At 47.0% G+C, this 21220-nt stretch overlaps 2 protein-coding genes across 2 annotated transcripts in view; one reads left to right on the top strand and one right to left on the bottom strand.

Moving 5' to 3' along the window:
- LOC128713065 (HIV Tat-specific factor 1) overlaps nt 1–21220 on the top strand; it is a 44250-nt gene that overhangs the window by 1927 nt on the left and 21103 nt on the right. The gene's annotated exons all lie outside the window — the stretch shown is intronic.
- On the bottom strand, nt 1780–4415 carry LOC128711547 (uncharacterized). The gene is made up of 6 exons (XM_053806428.1): nt 4391–4415; nt 4033–4308; nt 3773–3884; nt 3513–3569; nt 2616–2792; nt 1780–2545 (listed from the first exon to the last, which is right to left on the bottom strand). Exons 1-6 carry the CDS (start codon nt 4413–4415, stop codon nt 1780–1782), a joined length of 1413 nt encoding a protein of 470 aa, XP_053662403.1.

Below are 21220 nucleotides of genomic sequence, written 5' to 3'. Positions count from 1 at the left end.
GCTGCAATCACCTTTTCGTTTTGAAATCGTTGTATGTGTGACCGTTTTGACTGCCGTCCCCTCCTAACGTTTGCTGCACCGGTACATGCGCTTGCCAGTGCAATTCGATCAGGCGATCTTTTAACAAACCCGGTATACAAGTTGCTAATCGTGTAGAATCTAAATCATCTACAACGAATTCTTCGTGCCGTTTACTCCCTACCGATAAAGCGGACTCACGGAGGTGTTCACACCACTGGGGAGGTTATTCAGCAATAATTTTGTTGTTGTGTAGATTTAGCAAATAGTTTGGCGTTTTAGCTTTGCCGTTGGGAGATACGGACACTGTTCCCCGCTGGACACAGGGCTTTTGTTTGTTTGGGCGGGCGGTTCGGTTCCTTTATTTTCCGATTAATATGCCTTAATTCTTCAACTCATGAAATAAGTGTGACCGGTTTGCTTTCGCCCGAAAGTAATAGGAACGAGCAGCGATGGTATTAATAATAGTTATCCTTCATCATCGTAATAGTGGCTGAATGTAGTAATATAGTATTAATAGTATGGCAATTAGAACTAAGCGCTAATGTTAGTCTTAACTTTACATCGACGAGTACATGGTCGGCGATCAGCTTTTTTGTATCTGTTTTATCAATTCCCATTCTAAGTGTTTTTTTTGTTTTTGCAAATTAATTTTATCTTCTCTTCTCAATAGACAGACACACCCTACCGCATGCCTTTTGCTCTCCTTCACTACTTCTGTTAGTACTGATGGTTTAAGAAGGGAAAAAGCGTTACTTTAATCTGTATACGTTTTCTTTGTAAATTTTCCTCTCTTCTCTGCTTCTTCTACTACTTTGTTCTGCCAATGTGTGAAACGTTTTGCTTGTTTCACCCTTTGAGGTTATGTTGCGCAAATGTTTTATCCGCAGTGTGTGTTTTATTTACCCATTCTAACTTGTTTTGGTCGAACTTATTTCCTTACTATACTCTACAGGTCTACGTTTGTTGTTACTAACAGTTGGCATTCGAACGAGATTGTAAGGATTTTACATAATTGCTCGGAAAGACGATTTTTTTTTCTTCTATTTGTTGCACGAGAGTGGCAAAAGTGGTTCTGTTTTGTTTTGATGAACGAACTTATTCAACATTGTTGTTTTGCTTATACGTTCCTAATGCACTAAATGTACTAGCGTGTTAGATACTGTCACTGTGTCACAGTATGTTTACTACCGTTTTGTATGTTTGTTTGTTTACTTCTCTCTCGTGTTGTTCAGTTTTCCACTCCGCACTAACTAATCTGTTCCATCTGAACTGATTGCTACTATGTAACATGGTAATCAGTAGTACCAAGAACGCAATTCGTTATGAGGATTTGTTTTTTTTATATTTCTTAAAGTGGGTTTTAGTATTTTCTCTGTAAGAATGCTGTGAAGCAGCTCGAAAAGAAACAAACCGTCAAATCCGATCCGTTTGTGCAGTGCAGTCAGTAACGAATTTCTCCAAGGTATTGGATATGTTTCTTTTGTTTGTTTGTTTGTTTGATTGGCTGCCAACCCTCCCCGGATCCGGATTGAGGTTAAACGTTTGTTGTGTGTAAGTTAAGTTGGATTGCATTTGAGGTTGTTGGCTTTGTGCGTCCCATCGATCGATCCCACGGTATAGTTTGTTGTTCGCGTATTTGGTGTTTGCCGTAGAAGACCTCCACTACGCTCAGCGAAGGGATTTAAGCTTACCGAATTGTTTCGCCCCACCGATCCCGCACTGTTTGCTGTAGGAACTCCGGCACGGGTATGGCCGGCTTTACTGCACCACCTCATTTTCGCGCTGCTGGTCGCGCAGTTGCTGTTCCTTTAGCTTCTTCCGGTTGGCCCGATCCTGGAAGAAGAGCAGCTGCTCCTCGTACGATAACCGCTGGAGCCGTTCGCGCAGTTGCTCGCGCTTCAGCTTTCTTTCGTTCGTCGACATTGGGTGGGCCGTGTGCTGCTTCAGCATTTTGTTGGTTGTTAGTGGTGAGTAATGGATTCGCTTCGTCGGCATCGGCCAGCTTGTGGTGGTTTGCGGTCGTGGTGTGGTAGTGGTGGTCGTCGTCGTCGTTGCCGGGGTGCTGGTGCTCGGTGTAGTTGGTGGACGTGTCGGCATGAAGTAATGGGTTCGTTTGGTAGTTTTATGCTGGCCCGGCTGGTGCCGGTGTTGATGCGGTCCGCGTGTCTCCATATGGGTCGGCGATCCGTACCCGGGTCGGTAACCGCCCGGTATGATTGCTGCCCGGTTCTTGCCATTGCGTGTGGTAAAGTCAACGTTAAACTGTGACACCGAATGGTACCCGTTACGATGGCCGCTATCGATCGTGTTGATATCGTTCGGTGCGTCCGGTGCATACTGGGCGAGATGTTGCTTGCGTCCGACCACCACTTCCGACGGGATGTAGTACGGTCCGGTAGCAGCTTGAACAGGCTTCTTCTTCAGGTAAGGTTTGCGCCGATGTTCCGGACGGGGTCTAATCGAGGGGTTCGATTGTATCACCCGCTTCCTGCTGTTGTAGATGCGCGGCTTCACATTGTTATTGCTAGCGAAATATAAAACATTCAAATGTAATACAACGCATCGGAAAAGCCGTGCACTATGAGCGTGCTTACCTTTGGTTTCGATCGTTCGGTTCGTCCATGATGTACACCACCTTCTCGTTCGCCTTCTGGTCGGGGTAGGTTTTGTTCCATTTGTCATACAAACTGTACCGTCCATTTTCGGACACTAGCGGCATACGATGTTGGCAGATAAAATTGTTCTTATTCGTGCACTCTTGGGCCGACCATCTACGCGCGAGGGAGTGTGCGTGTTTATGACACGGAAATAAATAAAAAAAAGGAGAGAAAAGCCCGGAATTAGATAGTTGTACAATTAAACCAAATTATGAAACAAATTAAAACTACGCTAAGCCATGTGTTACTGTGTCTATCACCATGCAGAGTGCGTCCAAATATCTACTTTATTACAGTGAACGTGTTAAAAAAAAAAGGTTGTGGATCGTACAGCAACAAGTGTCGCATTAAGGGTAGCATTAGCAGTGGAACCATAACTACATAACGTATTGCATGCTGTAACGTGCAGTGAAAAAGTTAATTTTTCCCGTGCAGTGGTTTTGGGTGCACTAAACAAAAAAAACTACAACCAAAAAATCGTATAAACATATTAACATGTATTTAACAAAAAAAGTTATATAGTCCAGTTTTTACAAGTGGTTTACCTTTAGTTGCTCACACAAAATTTACAAAGAAAAAAAAACGAAGGGAATATTCCTGATAAAAATTTAAATCTAATAATGCTATTAGCGTGTACGAATGGACGAATGAGAAAACAAAATGGAGATAGCAAATGAGCGCAAAATGGTCGAAAACGGCAAGCTGTTTCCTAGCGCGCATCGATTATGCATGTTTCGCTCGGTTGTATTCGAGGAGAGCGTTCTGATGGTTTTATTTATGTCTTTAAAAAAAAAAACAAACTATTTCCATACATTCGCTTCAATGAATAGTTACCTGTATTTGAGGTCGGACCGTAGCAGTGCACAGTTGTATTTCAAATCCTTGCTGCTCCTGCAAAAAATGCTCATAAGTTAATGTTCTCTTTTGTGCGGGGTTTTAGAACCGTGTGTGCCGAGGGCGTTTGCAATGGCGATCCCACATTGGTGGGCCCCTCGTTCGGATGAACGTGCACGGTTGCTGATGGAGCGAGTTGTGTGTCTTTTCTATTTTGTTTTTGGTGCTAGAATCATAATATAAGTGAAATCGTTAATTACCCAGGAACCATTTGGCTGAACGATTGATACTCGATGTCGCGCCCATTGTGGCCCCATTGCCATTTGTTCACCTTCCAGTTGTAGGTGCCGCCAATCCAGAGATCTTCTGACACTGTTTTTTTGTTGGCGAGAAAGGGGTTTTTTTAAGGTAGACAAAAAAATGAAAGGAAAACATTAAGGTGAATAATTATAATTTTTGGTACAAGAAATCTCCAATTATCTACTTTCGATTTGCGATTCTAATAATAATTTGCCCTTACGGTTAATTTTCTGCAGATATCTCCTGAGATGCTTGTCCTCGTACTTCATCGGTTCCGCCAGCTTGCTGTTGTGGTCCTTACACTCGAAGTACGCATCCAGCCAGTTCTGTTTGCCCGGCGAGATGTAGTAACACTCGTTACCGATGCGACTAAACTTTGGCGGGCACATCACATACATGCGCTTGTAGCGACGGCCCGGTTTGGCGTCCGCATCGTGCCGCGTTCCGTTATCAAAACTCTGCACTAGCAGCGCCATGCCCAGCAGACAAACGACGGCTACGGATAAAAGAGATGCCCACGCTCCATTGAAAACACGATCCGCTACGGAAGCAAGGCACCAGCTTCGTCCTCAACTTACCGAACAGTGTGGATTTCGAATCCATGTTAATGGTGGTCGCTGCTGTACCAAATCAGAGGGAAGTGTTATCTTCTCGACGGAATAAAATATCTCGCCTTTTTTCGGTAATTCAAGCTAGTAGTACCGATGGCCCGTTGAAATATCGCCCGAGTGTCGGCCGCAGGATGATTACAAACAACCGTCCTTAACGCTGTGAAGTGCGCTTCGCAGCAGTAAAATGATCCGTTCCGACGGTGGAAAAACTAATTGAAAGCTTAGTACACCGGCCCGAGTGCTACAGTGTCGGCGGTGTTCAGTTCACCCTGAACGTGCGCCACCCGTTAAACGTGCACTGAATTTAATTAAAATTATTTCACCGAACAGAGTGGGTACTAATTTTCTTCCGCCTTTCGTCCTTTCGACCGGTGGTGTATCCTTTTCCTGACGGTTTTACCCACTTCAACCGGTCAAACACGGCGATAAGAGAGAGAGAGAGCGTTGGGATTGGGTGCGTATAATTTCCCACCGCACCCTTTAAACGGATGATGATACGCCGCTGTGTCTAGGGTTCTTCGCTTGCCTCGATGAGCAATAACGGAAGCAGAAAAATGTACGCGAATCAGTTTTTTTTACCGATGGCCCGGTCGGTTTCAGTGTTGAGTGGTAGTGGTACACTTCCAGAAGTCTTTGGAATCCTTTCAACCCGGTATTCCAGTGGGATGGTGATTTCGTTTGATATCGTATCTAGCCGAAAGTGAGACCTGTAGAGAAAAAACATAGGAAAAGCAGAAGAAAAGTGTAAATTAAAATATAGTTCCATGGAGTGGTAGAACAATTAGGCTTGGAAACTGTCGGTATTTTAATGCCCGCTTCACTCGACCGAGTAACAAGGTTGATGTCTTGGATAAAAAAAGATCACTAGCGACCTCTAGGCGTGAAATTGTGAAGTACGCTTAAAGGTGCTTTACCGCACGGAACGTGTGGGATGCCGTTTGGTTCGCTGACTTAATAACGAAAGGAAGTAATAAATAATTCCCAAACCCGTTTCCATCTCCTGTGTCATCCTTTTTCTCCAGCTTTCCCACCCCACACACACACACAAGCAGTTCAGATTTGGAAGAAGCGGCACAGCGCCAGGCGTTAATGATGCTGACAGTGATTGCAAACGGTGTTAAGTGTAATTTCCGTTAAATATCTCTGCCGAGTGTAATTTTAATTGCTCCGAATATGCACAAACCTGCACGTGACGCGCCTCCAAGGAGGCGCACACTAATGCGAAACAGTGTAGGTGGCGGTGGTGATATCATGAAGCAGAATAAACGATAGCACATAAATATGAGACGTCGGGCGCACGCTTACGATGTGCTCTGCCGACGGTAACGTCTTCTTTTCTTGAGTAACACGTAAGCGCTGAAACTCCGGAGGCATTTGCCAGATCAGCAAACCAGATCACCGGGAAGGTGGACGGGGACCGCCGCGATGGTGGAGGCGGAATGTAGATATCGCGAGGTAGTCATCGTTGTCGAAATACTCCCACCCACTGCTGTTGCACCCATAAGCGTTGCCATAAGCGTCGTGACCAGCGTCGGGGTGATTTCGCCGGTAAGGCAATTGCGGGAAATGTATTTTATTTTGTATTATTACCAACATGCACACAGCGGTTTTTTTTGCTTTTGCGGGCGTTGGGCCTAAAGATGGGCCCCGGAAGAAAGCAGAGACCAACCGTTCGGCAGCAAATGAAACAATCGTCCCACCGGGTGGGTGCTAGCGGTGGTGAATGAAATACACGTTGCGTTGTTTACGGATGGCTGGTGGGTGTGTTTTTCGAAGTATATTTCCCCAAGCCCGGGACAACCGCCGTGTGGGCCGCGGTAGTAACGCTCTTTGTCGGGTTTCGTCTTACTCCGTTCGTGAATTCATCACTAGAGAACGACATAATTCCGCATCATTTGCTAGTTTTATTGGTGCTGGTGGAATGTACGCAGGTCGCCTCCCCCGGTGAAGGAGAGTAGTCCCGGATGACGGCGCTACCGTCAGCGTGTCAACCTCAAGCGCGAATGTTGCTATCCGTCCGCTGAGATCGACCTGCTTTGTGCAGCGCTGCATCATCGCTGTCTGATCCGGAAAGTTATGACGGCAAGCTTAAGATTATTGCATCGGTCCAAACTCTGGTGATGTGCATGGTGAAGATTTTTTCTTTCTCTTATGCACGACCAGTAGCATTACGATGGTAGTGGGCTTCAAATGTTAGCAGTAAACTCTCGACGGAGGAGAGTATATTAAATATCTCATACTGTCCCGCGGTATTAGCGATTGTTTTCCAACACTGGAGGGCCCTCTTTAACCCTCTTTAGCGAGCTGTGCATAAGTATGCACTTTTAGCAGACAATGCGACAATGTGCGGGCCCCGGGAGGAGGAGTTCCCATAGACCACGGGTGCGTTTTAAAGGTCATGGATTGGTATCCATGCGGCTTTACATCGGGAGACTCAACAGTACACCTTCACGCAAGGATTACGACATCCAGGGAAGTCCACCGTGCGCGTGTAGCGCGTACGTTTGTCGCGCAGACACCTTACACACGAATCATACCGGCCAAGGTAAACAAGATTGTGGCAAAAGCCAACACTAAAACCCTGCAGTCTGTGCAGTCTTGACGAATTTCATACCAGCGTGTGTGTGTTTTATTCTCATTTTAGTTGACTCTCGCTGGATTAAACCGATCTGCATACCGAAAGCTAATAAATCAAATCAAGGTGCGAATAAGCTCAACGTCGTCGAATAAGGTCACCGGAAAGGAATGGAAATCCAGAGGAATATTAGCGGGCAATTCTTACCAACGACATCAACACAATTCGCACCGTGTCCGTGTGCTTTCATCCTGCCACGAACGTGAGGCCGAAAGTTTTTGCCTTGAGAGTATTGAGAGTTCCGAGGTCGTCTTGGTTGTATGCTGTGATCGGAACTCTTCCTTTGCCACTAACGATACCGACGCAATTGGAACGCTTTGGAGATCGTTATCAGTTTTACTTCAAGCAGCAAGTCGCAAGAATTCGTAGATCGTGTGATAATCGTGGCGACCGAAAGTGTCGCCTGCGTCGTGACGCGTGCGTTGGCGAATGAAACTATTGGATTTCGAGTTTGTTTACCTCCGAGCTTACAGTGATGGTGGATGTACCTGTCCGTACGGCCACCGGAGGTTATTTGGTTGTGGAACTGCACGATGATTAGGTGACAACCTTGCCAGGACAAAGCGTACCAATTGTTGAAATTCTTGAACGTTTGTCGGTGAAGTATGCCCAAGGGTCAACAGTACTGTTGTTGAACCAATTTCATTCATTCGCCTCCTAATTCTTCAATCACGATTGGCAGTCGGTGCGGGGCGGGTAAACGGGGTGGTGCCGCGCAACGAAGCTAAGGGTGCCGCACGGTCAGGTGCGCAGGAAGATGAAGGCATAAAGAGGTTTTATTTTAATTTAATATGAAGAAAACCCTTATTGGGTGCGCATTAGCGCGCGTGTCACAATTTGTCCCTTACGCATTGGCGCGGAACCGGTTATGGCAATTCGGTTGCATGGCGGAGAATCCCTTCTCCAGTCAGGACAGTAAGGCGGTGACAACTCAACTGTTCCGTTGCCGATCGTGACTCGATCTTGCTGTATTTTTTGTTGTTGTTGTTAGCGTTTCGTGTACTTTTTTTTATGTGGATTTTAATCGCAATAATTACTTCTTTCTGTTGACGCACGCCCTGCCTGTAGGGTTCGTGTACAACTCATTCATCCGTTGTTTCCCTTTTCGATCGACCGGACCGAACAAGTGGACAAAAGCGAAGCGAACTCACCACCGTGCAGCAAACTATTCGCCTGCAAGGGGAAGCGAAAAAACATCTTAATAAGCAGCAGCAGCTTCTTTCCAGTGGATGGACATGCCGAAAGGAAGTGGAGCAACGTTTCCTTTCATCTTTTGTGCGCTCGAACGGAATGGCCGTGGTCCGGAGCATCGAGCTTTTGCGCGCATAATGGCGAAGCGTGTAGAGGGGGGGGAAATCGCTTTCTAGATGGACATGGCGAAAGGACGATGACAAAAATTCAATTACCGTGCATAATTTATGCAAATAGTACAACATCATCATGCACAGTGCTCTCGCAACTCGTTCGGCGTTCGTGCGGGTAGAAGGACCACCGGCGAAACTACTACTTCCGCCTGGAATGTGCGTCCGCATTCGCAGAACATGTTCTTTATGCGCTTTCTTTATTTCGACACGATCAATGGCAATGGCGGAACGAATGCCGCCTAGTGCCGGCTACTGGAATAAACTTTCCGGTGTTCCATCTCGTCCCGGCCCGGCGGATCCGTCGAACGGACGAAGCTTATTCGTCCATCATTCTAATTGTTGTTTTGCTTCCAGCTATGGATCTGTATCCGCAAAGCACTTCATCGGATTATCCGATGTTGGAGGGTTAGTTTTGCATCCGAAGTTGGAGGGATGAAAGTAAAAGTAACAGTGACCACACTCTTCTCTTCCTCTATTTTCAGTAAGGACGGGCAGATTTCGTACAAAATTCTTTTAAAACTTTAGCTCCAAGATAATCAATTTCCTATGTGTAGCTGTTTGGTCAAAGTATTACCAAAAGTAGCCTAAAAACTTCACCCAAAAAATCAATATTCTTTAAGAATTTGGGCAAACTACACCGCGGGCGCGAAGTGTTAAATGAAGAAAGTTGTCCTTTTTTCGAACGATTTTGGGTACATCGTGACAGACATCTGTAAAGCATTGGCAAAATCTGCTTTCCCTTGACCGACTTACAATGGCTTACGCCAAAAACTCCGCTCCAACCCGAAGGGGGCGGCAATTAATTGCTTATTAGTCGATGGAGCGACCGGACGTGCGAACTACGAAACGCCAACCAGACAAAAACGGACCGACGATGAAATGGAGATAAATTAAATCCCACGCCCTCCCCCTCCCCATCTGACAGCAGCTTTTTTTCTTTCGTCGGGGCGTTGATGGACGATTTTGGCAGTAACCTTTGGTAGTGTGCAGCCGATTGAACAGTGAATCTATTTCGACGTTTTGTCATGGCTTGCTGAGAGTGGGACCTTTCGGTTAGTGTTGTGCATAATCAATCATTAGAAAAGAGTCATTCACATGAATCTGTAGTGAGGAATCATTTCAATCACGAATCATGAGGACTCTCAACAGATTCATGAATCCTCCGAGCTGATTGGTAGTAGAAATAGCGATTAAGATTCAATCTTTTAGTTCATTCATGAATCTGAATCAGATTATGAATCATAAGCGAGGAGTCATTCAAATCAGGAATCGACCCCCATAAGATTCATGTACCCTGCGAGCAGTTGCGGCCCATTTTTGGCAACTGAAGACCGGTGATGGGGTTACATGTCGGATAACCTCCTAGAAGGTCATACATCTTGTATGATTCATGAGATTCAGCTTCATTCATGCAGTTCGGCGCGAGGTGAATGGGGATGAATAAATTTGTAAACGATTCTCATGGAATTGGGTAAAGTGCACGCTTACGGGCAGCTATTAGCGAAAAAAAAGTGACACACCAATTAGTAGCCGATTGTGCTGCTTCCCCAGCGGGAGTGGATAAACGGGTGGACAAGCGGATAATAATGGCAGCACAATTTAGATAAGCCATCAGCCATCAATGTTGCGAATGTCCCCAAGTGCCGTCAACAGCCGATCAATTTACCCCCCCCGCTGCTTCCTTTGGGGCCTATTTGCAGTGCTGTTTATTAAATTAGCTACGAAGCGCGCAACATTAATAATGCCCGTACCCGATCGTCGATAATTAATCTCATTAATGCCGACAAAGCACGGTGGTGTGTGTGTGTTTGTTTCGCCGGTTGTGCCCTTTGTGCGTCCTTCCTTAATCGCTTCCCAGGTGCTTAGATGTTATGCAAATTGTACGCGATCGCGATTATGCCTTCTTCCCTTCTGTGGGGGAGGGGGGGGGGGGGGGGGTGGGGGATCGAGTAAGGACCACACGCGTACACTGTTGCTTCAGACTCGAAACCCGGTGCACTGGATGCGCCCAGTACAAAGCCCGGGTGCCGACATACGGGGGGGAGGCGGTTTCGTAGTTATTCGCTGACGAAATATTAATTTTCATGCTTGCTTACACAAACAAGCGCAATACTTTGGTTCGGTATGCGCTTATCAGTGCCCCGGATCGATTTCCATTCACGGGGAGGGTGTGGAATACTGCACCACCTTCACCTCCTCAGCCGCTGGTTGCGGAGCGTAATTTAATCAACTCACAAAAGCGTACCGCCCCAAACGGTGTGTTCATCAATGTTGTGGCGTGTCCTGCAAAACGAGGGTTGCAGTTTTCCGAGCTGTGCACGCTGCTGATTATGCAAACTGTGTGCCACACTGAAGAGCGGTTTTTTTGATTTAGTTTATTAAAATAAGCGAACACATGAAAGCGCAATCCATTTGGGGGATTGAGAAACCATCGATGAAAATCCCGTGTTGCCCATTTTGCCCCAGAATTTCCGTGTGTAATGGCAGCAGATTTTCCATCGATTTTAAGCACACGAATTGGGGTGGGATATGCTGGATATTATGTGGAAAATTTAATTTGCCAACATCCGACACGGGAACGTTCGTTTCGTACGGTCCTTTTTTTGCAGTCCCTCTGCTTTTAATCGCGGGCCCGTTGTAGTAATAAATTCGTTATCTTCGGTCCCATTGAAGCGCGCACCGGTGGGGAGTGGAAAGCTCCCAAAAATAGACGCGTACTGTTGCGTCCCACCAATTTTCACTGCCAGGGCCGCTTGAATGGATGGTACAACCTAATTTGCGTTCACACAGTTGCTTTCTTTCGTCTATGTTTGCGATAATTGGTGGGGGCTTTGTATTGCCTAATGTGTTTCCATTCCATTCTATTGATAAGTGGTGTCTTTTGAATGTTGTTTTTTTTTTGCTTTGGAAAATGTTAATATGATTTTTCTATTAGGCAAAGCTATGTTTTATCTCAAAGTAATATTTAAGTGATGCTATTTTATGAAATTGCCCACCTTCTAGTGCGATCAAGTTCATTTCCCACAGCTCCTGAACAGTGAAGCTATTCGTCTTCATTTGAAAATCTACGCGCAAACTGTTAACTGGTCGTGGGAGGTAATTTCCATTAGCTTAAACAGTTTCTACCTCAGTTGATTGTACCGATGGGAAACAGTTCGTTATTTCCTCCCCCCCCCCCCCTCCCCCCTCCTTCCCGAAGGTACTTCCTTTGCGTGAGTGACGCTGAGGAAACTTTTCCGGTGACACACCCGTCAAAGGAACCGTTCAGATAATTCTATCAGAAGTTACCAACCGGTACACAGCCGAACACAGATCAACAATTATTTCAACCGGAAAGTGCTCGACCAAACTCGACCCGCAGCGTAACTTTATCGTACGTTAGGTGCGAGCTGTGTGTCCCTTTGACATCGGGGTACCAGGTTTGTGGATCGTAACCCATCGGTTGCTCACACACCCGGCCCAAGCACATTATCAAATTATGAAAAGCTCCGTGAAAGTTGTTTAGACAACAAACCCGGGAGCGTCGGGAAAGTGGTGGCGCGGTGCATTGGATCGATGCAATTTTTCATACCCCCCAGTCGGGAGGGGGTGGGGGAGCTGGCAGGGCCGGGAACTGATGATGTTGATGGATGGTACCGGAAAGGCGGGAATGCTTGAGAGGAGCAGGGGGAAAAAATAAAACAAGGCCATACGCCGATGATGTGTGCGGCTTGTGTTGATTTACTGCACCTAACAGTGCAGTAATGTTGGCAAATATATTTACTTTGCACATTAACGACACATCGCGGTTCCCGTTAAGTTGAGTGATAAACAAGGAGCAAAACAAAAAAAAAACCTGCTGGTGCGCTTCGCTTTGCGGAAAGGTGTTGCATACGCGGTGAAAAATAGACGCGCCCCACATGGGAAGTCTCTTGGTAGGTGCAATGATTAATTTTGCTCAATCCTTCTTCAGGTGATAAAAAGGGGTAGCGTAGTTAGCGAATCGTTTAGTAAGATGAGAGCAACATAATGTGAGGTTTTTTTTAAATCTATTTTATGTGAAAAATTGAGGATAAATTCCCATTAATTTTATGTTGTTACAGACTCAAAACATTGATAAACGCTCAGCATAACACAACTCTGCCACAACTGATGTGAACATTTTGGAATACCCTCATCGTATTAGCGCACTTGTCACAACAGGGACCAACTTATTCGCATGCGAGGATAATACGATAAACAAACACACGCCATATTTCCCCCCGTTCAAATACTGAGGCTCGGCAAAAGGCTCGGAAGTTATCGGCGGCTTACGGTAGACAATCATCGGGTAGACTCGAAGACGACACGCTAGACACGTCAGCAAGAAGTAAGCGGATTGTTTGGCTTGTTTTGGCCGCCTGAATGGGACCCATTCAGTTAAAAAAAGCACTCCACGCAGCGAAGACCGGGTGGAACTTGAGCTTATGCTTTTAAAGGAGCCTCTGGACGGGAAGCCAGAAATAAGAGTTGGAGGGATTGTTTTAGATTTAAATTAAACTCTCGCGTCGAGTGCGCAAAACCGGTACATTGGTAGACGAATACGAGCAGCTTGCAAATTTCGAAACTCGCCCATCAACCAACGACAACGAATAAGACAACGAATGTCCAATGCCCAAATCCGTCGGAAAAGTGTTTCATTTCGCTTTGCGCAAAACACAAATGACATCAGCAAATTTTTTCGGGGTTTTTGAATGTGTCGCCCGCGGTACTTCGGTACTGAACTGCTGCCGCCAGTAATTGGCTGCTGTTGGGTTGCTAATTTGATGAGATTTTTTAATGTCCAGTGGACGTGCGCGACACGCCACGATTCGGGAATGTGTGCTCGCAAGCTCCAATAGGCGTGCCATCGAGAGGGGCGCTACGGTACACTATAAAACTCAATTTGCTAAATTAAGCGGCCCCGGGAATGTCCGTCGTGCGACGTGACCCCAACACGCAGGGGAAGCATCCAGCATCAGAAGCCTCCCCCGTTTGAGTGTCCAGTGTCCTCAGTGTCCAGATCTCGTCAAACATTGTAGTTTGATGGTTGTTGCGATGGCACGCATCACCAGCAGCACCATCTCTTTTCTCTTGGTAGGTGGTCTTTCGGGTGCGAAAACGGTCACATTCTTGTTTGTGACGAGCCCGGGGGTTGCTAATAAACATACGCGATTGGATGGGAGCGCATGAAGTCATGTGCCGCCTGCACTTAATTGGGAATGATAAATCATAGACCTAGACCCGTTCTCCGTTCCGGCGGGGCCCTGTCCCGGGCCCAACAGTGAGCATGTAACAGCATATGTTCTATTTTGGTTTAATTTTCGGGCACGGCCCGGAGAATGTGAATTTGATTATTGTTTATAAGTGCTATCCCCCCAAAACGCTGTCGCTGTGTGCAGCGGGTTCCGTGTGATGTGATGGATTGGTGCGCAGTCGAAACCGACGCTGGGAGGAAATTTAAAACCATGACTCCCCCCGCGTATTGGGGGACCTTATGTTTGCAGCTAATCCTTATTAGGTTGCGTTTTTTTTTTTAATTTATTTGCCTTCCCCCAGACAAGCTAAACGAAACAAACGCGCACTAAATTTCGCACATGTTTTTCGATCGTTTTGGGTGGGAAAACCCCAAACGGAAAACACCCCACATCCGATTCTTATCCGCAAACGTCGTCGCGTTTCTGGCAGCAGAGAGGATGGAAAAAAGCACAACCACACCGTAAAACCGTTCTCTACCTGGCAAATCAAACAAGACGACGCAATCAAAATTTGATGACACGACCGGATATTAAAACGGGTTTCCCATAATGGAGAGCGAAAAAAAACCGACACTCGTGAGTAACCGTTTCGGAGCTTTTCCTTTCCAACGGCCCGTACAGCTTCAGCTGCTGGTGCGTGTGAGGGTATCTTCGAATGAAAACTTTCCCCAACTCACATCAGCAGGGCTTTATTATTCTATTTCTGTTTTTTTTTGTTGCTGCTTCTTTATCTTGCCAGCCTCAGAATGGCGTCTCGGAAAAGCACAACTTCAGTGTGGAACTGTCAAGCCCCCGGTAGTGGGGAAAACATAGCAAAGATGCCGGCGGGGAAAAAAAAAAGATCGACAGGATGTGAAAAATGTGGATGCGTGTGTACGGTTTGATTATGTTCAGCACATATACACGCACCTCGTTAACCTCGCCCGGTTATTCGCCACAGTACAGGGCCACCCACACACCACCCCACCACCCTGTGTTTTGGGGGGTCAGATTTGATGTTTGATAGGAAACGATTGCAACTCTCCAAAACTGTGGCACTGGTGGCAACTTTGGAAATCCAAAAGCATTAGACATCACCGCCCCACCCCCTCCCCCCTGTCCACATGTCGGCTAACAGAGAAAGCAGGGGGTTAAGCCATACCGAGACGAAACAAACGCGAAAAATTCGGAGAAAGATGAACGTGAAGCTTTTGATAGGTTTGTCCATATAATCCCTTTTGGCCACTGATGATGATGATCCTAGCAGGATTCTGAGCAAAATCTCCATCCCCAGAGGGTTGCCTGGTGGGAATTAGAAACTGGAACAACGGCCACCAACCGCGCGTGGTTAGGGCGGTTCGTCTTCAACTCACCCGGTGACGGGTGCTAATCGACGCGCCTCGCAAATGGTCAAGTGGTAAAATTGCATCGTGTCAGCTAGGAAAATTGGCTCCACGTCATCCACCGTCCACTTGGAGCGTGTTGGTTTTAACACGCTCGCCCAACAATCAGCACCACGCGGACTGCGGATGTGATAATGCAGTTTTAATTATTTGTTAACACGGGACACTGCGGGTAATTACGGGTTGAGGTGTAGTCCCGTCAGCGGGTTGATATGTGCCGCGGAAACTGCAACACGCCAAGCAGCGTTCTTTCCCCCGCACGTATGTGGTTCCGGAATGGTACGATTTTCGGTGCGGATTGGACATTGGTCGCCTGTCTCGCACACTCCGTTGGGCGACTGTAGACGACGGTTCGCTGATCTAGTTACGCCGGTTTTGCTAGTGCCGCTGACATTCCAGGCGTTGCATTCCACACACACGAAGTGACGGAACCCGATGGTTATGGTAGCTTCACCCGGGGGCGATCCTTTTCCAGGTGAATAATTGCGTGTGAACAGCAGCGGATACATTCCATGCAGCAACCGCAATCACTTCTGACGGGAACAACCTGATTGAACGCGTACACACCTGGCCGTTCTTGAGATGGCGCGTGTTAAATTTCATCCATCGAGAGTAAAGTTTCATATTATTCGCCTTCCGAGCACAAGCGACGTGTTCGATGAACTCGTTTCGAGCCCCTTAGAAGAGTATCCAAGTACAAGGTAGACGCTATCGATCGAACATGCCAAATTCTCGGTAGTGATAAAAGAACCGATTTTCCAGCTAACTGTTCCGCCGACTTTTCGGAGCTTTCTTATTTTGATAAATCCACGAAAAAGCCCTCCCCCCCTTCGAATGTAATGTAATATCGCCGTAATGGCTGTTCGGGAAAACATTCGCTGAAGGATATTTCTGAAAAGCGCTCGAAAAGGAAAGGAAAGTTTCCGGGGGTATGGAAAATTGTGCTCTCGTTGTTGCTGGGTGTTGTTGCTTTCCAATTTTGCTTGCCGAGAAACAACCGCTCCGACAGAGAGAGCCAGAAAAATGATTCATAATCATTATCTTCTACTCTTCTCCCACCCCCCCTCGTGGTACAGTTCTTGGTTTGGTGGACGGAGCATAAAATGTTTGCTAATGATGCAAAGGTAATTTTTGCCCGCCCCTTTTAGCCCAATGTATGCCAAAATGTCCTCTCTTCAAAGGGAAATTCATGTTGCACATGAATAAAAATGACTTTCGTCCTTATCCGTTAACCCAATGTCCCCCCACTCCCTCCCCCTCCCCAACCCAGTCCATAATGGGCGGGTGGTTTCGCTTTGAAAAAAGCGCCCAAAATGAAGCTATTAAAATGATAATTTATGTTTTGCCATGCGTTTTGTTTTCGTTTAATTGAATACGACCATTTTCCCTGGAAGGTGGAAAATCTCACTCCCCAAGTGGGAGAGGGGGGGGATTTTTAATGTGACCCAAATCGTGAGTACACGCATAATTACAAAATGACCAGAATGAGACATCATTAACAACGCCCTTGTACTGTACGGTTAGGGTGCGATGGGTGCCCTTTGTAGGGGGGGGGGGGGAAGAAAAACAAAAGGGAAATACGTATATGCGTCCTATTTAAAATTCACTTAAAAGCTCATTACGGAACCTTTGCGTTCGGACGTTTTGTCTAGCGCCATGTTTTTTTTGCAAACAAAACACATCTTGTGTGCTGGTATTTGGGTCACGGTAAAGTGACGGTGGCGGCTTATGTCACGCTCGATACTGAATGGTAATATCATTAGCCGGGTTCGGGAAAGTAAGCGAAACATTTACCCTTAATCAAAACTAACGTTCCGAGATGGATTACTTCCTTCGGGGGTTCGGATAGAAAAAAATTCTAGCCCAGGAGAACATTATGGGAAATTGGTCCAACTGAGGATGATCGGTTGTGGAATCTTTCAGAACATAATATCCTTAGGCACTTTCCAGGAAACTCTTCTTTTCATGAGGCACTACTAACGCTTCGCGATCTTGGACTGCTACAGGAGTCGTTTAAACTTCTCCCAGTCGAGCACCGTCGTCTGCCAAGACATTATTCCGGCCTTTCTGGCGGACGCATCGACGGCATCACTCCACATCAATTTAGGCCTCCAATGCCTCCTCTGTCCATGTGGACAACCTAAAAGGACTTTACGGGTTGGATCATCTGGAATCATTCTTATGACATAATCAGTGACAGAGAGTCATTTTAGCGACTCCTTCCTCATTGTCCTTACTCGCATACGGGGACAACAATTCTTCCCTTCGAATGCGGCTAAGAGGGTTTCGTCAGTTTAGGGCAAAGTCCATATCTCAGAGGTGTATGGGAGTACTGGAATTGAATAAGTTCTATGCCAGCTATGTCCATGTCCTCAGCGTATTCTAAGATTTTTATTGACTTATAAAAGATAGTCCCCGAAGTCTCCGCCTCCGAGTCGCGGATGGCCCTGTCTAGCGCTAGGTTGAAGAGTAGAGCAAGCTATCCCATCTCCTTGGCGAAGACCTTTTGTAGTAGCAAAGACACCCTGAGAGACCATCTTCTGGCATGTGACGTTGGTCCATGTGCTGTGTCTGCTATGCTTTGGCCGGGATTCCAAAAGAGTTCATTGCGTCGCAAATTTTTACCCTGGCTAAGCTATCGTCTGTGGACTTGTTGTCGATAAAGAGATGAAAAGAGTGGAGCTGCTGCTCCTCCATCTGCTCCAAGATCTGCCACATGGTGAAGATCTGATCAGTGGTTGAATTCTCTTTTCGGAATCCCCTCTGATAGTTTCCAACGATCTCTTCTACGTACTCATGATGAAGGGTTTCAGGAATCCTAGCGAACTTCACTACTGATATGCTAAGAAATCGTAGAATATATCGGTTCATTCTAATAAACATGAAAAACGTATTGTGCATCAACTGTCGGAGCTCGAATTTCACGCCAGTTTCATTCTTATCGTTCAGCCATAGACATATGCCACCATATGAAGACAATGCCGTCATCGCACGCACAAAAAAGGCAAGTGAAATGTGTGATAAAAATAAACCAATCGTGCCAATTATGTCTTGCCTTTCGAACACCGAATAAAACAAACCCCAGCGCAGCTACGGATCATAGTTTATTTTACCATTCTTTTTACTACTGTCATTCGAAGGCATTCCGACACGGACGGATCAGACTGTGTCAGACACACCGAATTCGGGCCGCTGCCTCGTATAAACAATTAAACATATCCTGTGTCCGAGAGCGGAGCGCGTTCCTAAGCCAAATTAGTGCCACATATGTGTCCGCCAGGGCCGCTAGGGGTTCTATGGGTCGATGCAAAAACTCGAATTTCACATCGATTCGCACACCTTCGGCCTAATGCAGAAAAATAGGAGGGCATTTTTTTTTGTTCTCGCGCTTGAAACAGTTTCGACCGCGAACGAAGCTTTCTGCGCTTGAAAGATCGTGAAAGATGGTCCCGAAAACGGCGGCACTGGTCAAAGGAAGTAATGGCACGGACAAACACACGCAGACCGTACCCACCCTTCCCCACCCCCACTGATAGATGAAAGTTCCGTTCGTGGGGATGGACTATTTTTAACAAACGCTTCTTCGGTCCGCCGCCCATTACATTAACGGTCACGTGTTGAGTTATAGATCATCGATCCGGCTCCGTTCCGAATGCCGACATCTCGATCGCTCCTTTTGGTAAATGTGCTAAATCATCCCACCGTTCGTTTCCGAGCAACGTTCGATTTTCAAAGTGCGTGTCGTTTCGATTGCAGCGAGATGAGAATGGAGCCCAAACGGTGCGCTTTTTATCGAACTGCACGAAAATCGATCCACGCAAGAATGATTACAGTTTAATTTACCACCCTTGGACAGACAGTACAAAGGAAAGCAAAAAAAAAACCCGGGTTCAAACTAAACATTGCACATTTCTATTCTCACAGTTTGTGGTTTGTTTATATCGAAGGAGGCCGTGGAGGAAAAAAATGACAACGAACATACCAGCAGTCGAAGCGGTGGGTTGATAGTCGCGCAACTCGGTAAGCAAAATTTGTTTAGCTGGTTTGGCGGAATCTTTCGATCCCAATCCATCTAAAGACACACACACACACGGACACACACATTTTCTGCTAATCAAATGTCGTTTTTTTATTATTTGTAGCTCGAAGAACGCGTAAACAAAGTATGGATGGACGATCGGTTTTTACTGCACGATGCCCAGCCAGCCATGAGGTCCGTCCGGTCTCGGAGTTGCGCGGGATGTTTAAAGCTGACGTGACTAAAATTTCGGGTTCAGAAATGTACACACAGGCGTTAGAGTAGCCGGGTTTCTCTAAGTAGACAGCGACCAACCACACGCTCGCATCATGTTCGTGAGGAGTTGCTATGGTTGGCACATTTTATTGGCGTGTAGGGTGTGTGAAGGGTGTGGGGCAGCAAAGTGCTACTTTACTGCAGCACGTTTGTTGTCTCCCCCGCCACCTCATTCGGTCGGATTGCACGGGATGTAAATGTCGCAGCAGGCCGTTTCCGGTGCCTCGCACTGCCGGTGGTAGGAGTTGAAGTGCTGCCCGGGTGGGCAGCTCTGTTCGCAGGCCGTGCCCTGGTTGCAGAGATAGTACTGGTGGCAGTCCGGGTGCGGCAGCAGGTAGTTGCTGGCGTCGGATGGACAGCGAGCGTTCGGACCACAGGCGGCCTGAGCCGAACCGAGCAGGGTGACCATCGCCACGAGCAGCACTAGAACAATTGCCAGTGGGGACTTCATGCTGAATGCTTCACTGTTCACTGACGGACGAAGAACTATTGGTGGTGCTGACGATTGCTTCAAAAGCTTGCGAATTTCGACGAGGAACTGAAAGCAACCCAGAAGTTACCAAGCATTTTACCTCGGTAGCTAAGTGATTACCTTATCTTGCTAGATAAGCCTATCGAACCTGTTAGATTATTGTGATGGAAAGTGCGAAACGTTCGATCATTTCACATTTTCGGGAGCTCGGCAACATCTTATCCCGATTGGCTTATCGCACGGACGTCATCCACTCCCCGACGGTGATGGCGATGGCAGATAGCGTTCCGGGCGGGGGGGGATGCAAACCGTGCCCATCGTAATCGATCGTGCACGTGTTGTAATCGATAAAACGGTTTCACCAACAAATCGCGTGATTTTGCCCCCTTGCTCGTCCCGGTTCGCACAGCTTTCGGGTCCATTAATATTCGCGGACAGGTTTCATTAATCTGGCTCGTACACACCCGCGCGCCGATGCTGTCTAGCGATAAGGTGTCCCACTGCCGTGGTACTCGGCTACACGCCGTGACACAGTTCGCTGCACAAGAATGTATACGCCGGAGAAAGAAGAACGACGTGACGGAAGAAGTTTGCTCCGTCAATCGCCTGTTTGCAAACCACCCTTAGTGTGCATGATCTAATGGCAGAAAGCTGAGCGTGGTGGGCAGTTTCTAAACTCCGGGACACCTTTACTGGCTGTTACCCAAACCGCCGGCCGGTCCGGAGACACGCGGTTAGAAGTTCTTCGGCCGCGCACTGTGCAAACATTCGCGGGTGCCGGTGGATGGTTATGTGGGCCGCGGCAGGTCCGCCCCAGCTTGCGACGTTGTGGTGTTGTAATGCCTAGCAATGAATGAGAATCCATTGTACACCAGGCTGCCAGTGGCCAGATGCATGAGTTCAGCATCGGTTCCCGTTGTGCGCATACTCCACGGCTCCACAAAGCAGTGTGGTCAGCAGTATCGTTTTGGGATGGGCGAGAAATTGTGGAATCGCGGTACAACCCCAGGCAGCGAATGCGTCCACGGACAAACCCGCTAATGGTGGTCATAAAATGGTCGAACAAATAAATTTGTCGACGCGAGCAATATAATGTGGTGTACGCTCGATAATAGTTTGCCTTCCTGACGGCTCCGTCTTCCGGCTGCGGAACTGAACGGCACCGGGCCGGAGTTCCTCTGGATATTCCGGCTAGGAAACGGAGGGGCTTTTAGACGTCGCTCCTTCGTACACACACACACCACAAACTGCAATGGCGTCATCGTCATGGTTAAAACGCGCGAAGGTAACGAAACAATTACCGAAACAAAAACGGATATTAATTTGATAAGTTACGCCCCGGTGAGATGTCGCGAGCGGACTCAGAACGGCAGCAATCACATTAATTATCCCGTC

This window comes from Anopheles marshallii, chromosome 3 (genome assembly GCF_943734725.1).
Source record: "Anopheles marshallii chromosome 3, idAnoMarsDA_429_01, whole genome shotgun sequence".
NCBI lineage: Eukaryota > Metazoa > Arthropoda > Insecta > Diptera > Culicidae > Anopheles > Anopheles marshallii.
The sequence above is the reverse complement of the archived record's forward strand: the minus strand, read 5'-3'. Positions and strand labels throughout refer to the sequence as shown.